The following is a 1221-nucleotide window of genomic DNA, read 5'->3' on the forward strand; positions in this document are numbered from 1 at the left end:
CCTGCCTGCCTCTCGCCACGCCCTCCTCCCGCCCAGCCGTGCTGCCCGCCGTGCTTCCCTGCAACACTTACTTGACTTTGCTGAATACGATGTCAACGTCGGTGCTGGTCACAGCTTTCCCGTCCATCACCCCACACTCTTTGCACATCTTGGAGAAGTTCTTCCCTGTCATCTCGTTGCCGCTGGCAGATGTGTCACCGTATACCGCAAATTTACGGAAAGCTTGTTCTACCTCCGACATCGTGCTGCTGTGGAAGAAAGAAGTGTGCAGGAGGGTGCTGAGGATCATCTGCAGCTGCTGGACACACTCCTGTCCCAGGCACCTCGTTTCCATCAAAGCGAGGGGCACCACCCACGGGACAACCATGACGACCACAGAAGCATTGACACAGAACACAGATTCAAGCAGGATGAGGGCAGGGGTGGGTTGCAAACCAAGGCAAGGCAACGAGTGGTGGAGGTAGGACTCTGGAGTGAATTAGTGACTGCAGTGCATGTAGGAACTAGACATCCAAAGCCCCATAACATCCCCCTGAGCAAGCTCAGAAGATATGAGCTAGAGGAACAGGCAGTGAGGTGGGTCAAGAACTGGCTACTCAATAGAGCCCAAAGAGTGGTGATCAACGGTGCCGAGTCCAGCTGGAGACCTGCAACTAGTGGAGTCCCCTAGGGATCAGTGCTGGGTCCAGTCCTGGGGCAGGCTCCCCAAGGAGGTTGTGGAGTCTCCTACCTTGGAGACGTTTAAGGCCCGTCTGGATGCGTTCCTATGTGACCTGCCCTAGACTAGATGGTCCTGCTCTGGCAGGGGGGTTGGACTCCATGATCTCCAGAGGTCCCTTCCAACCCCTAACATTCTGTGATTCTGAACTTTTTTGAAATACAAGTCTCAGTTAGATTGTCTGAATAACAAATGCCTACGTTTGTAAGCTGATTTATGCTTTGCCTGTTTTTTGATGGTCAAGAGCCCAGATTTAGAGAAGTGCCTAAATCTCGCAGACCTTCTTGCAAGCAGTCACCAAAAAGTTGAGCCCATCTTTCCCCAGCACACATCACCCCCTCAACTGTGTTCTTTGAATTAGCTCATCCTAGTCCCAACACTTGTAAATTTTCCACTACCGATCAGCTTAGGCCACTGCAGCCAGTTATCAGGGATCCCTGAGAACACAAAAGCCACTGCTTGGGTTGCAGAACTGCCCACCATGACGTGAGCAGCTGATTCCT

At 52.5% G+C, this 1221-nt stretch overlaps 1 protein-coding gene across 1 annotated transcript in view; it reads right to left on the reverse strand.

Moving 5' to 3' along the window:
* The window catches only part of LOC103776470 (tubulin polymerization-promoting protein family member 3-like), an 811-nt gene extending 570 nt beyond the window's left edge, over positions 1-241 (reverse strand). Inside the window, exon 1 of the mRNA XM_008943981.1 lies at positions 72-241. Within this exon, the coding sequence (XP_008942229.1) occupies positions 72-241 (170 nt within the window). The remainder of the gene's footprint in view (positions 1-71) is intronic.
* Between the last annotated feature and the right edge of the window lie 980 nt (positions 242-1221).

The sequence above is a fragment of the Merops nubicus genome, unplaced genomic scaffold (genome assembly GCF_000691845.1).
Source record: "Merops nubicus isolate BGI_N331 unplaced genomic scaffold, ASM69184v1 scaffold23067, whole genome shotgun sequence".
Lineage (NCBI taxonomy): Eukaryota > Metazoa > Chordata > Aves > Coraciiformes > Meropidae > Merops > Merops nubicus.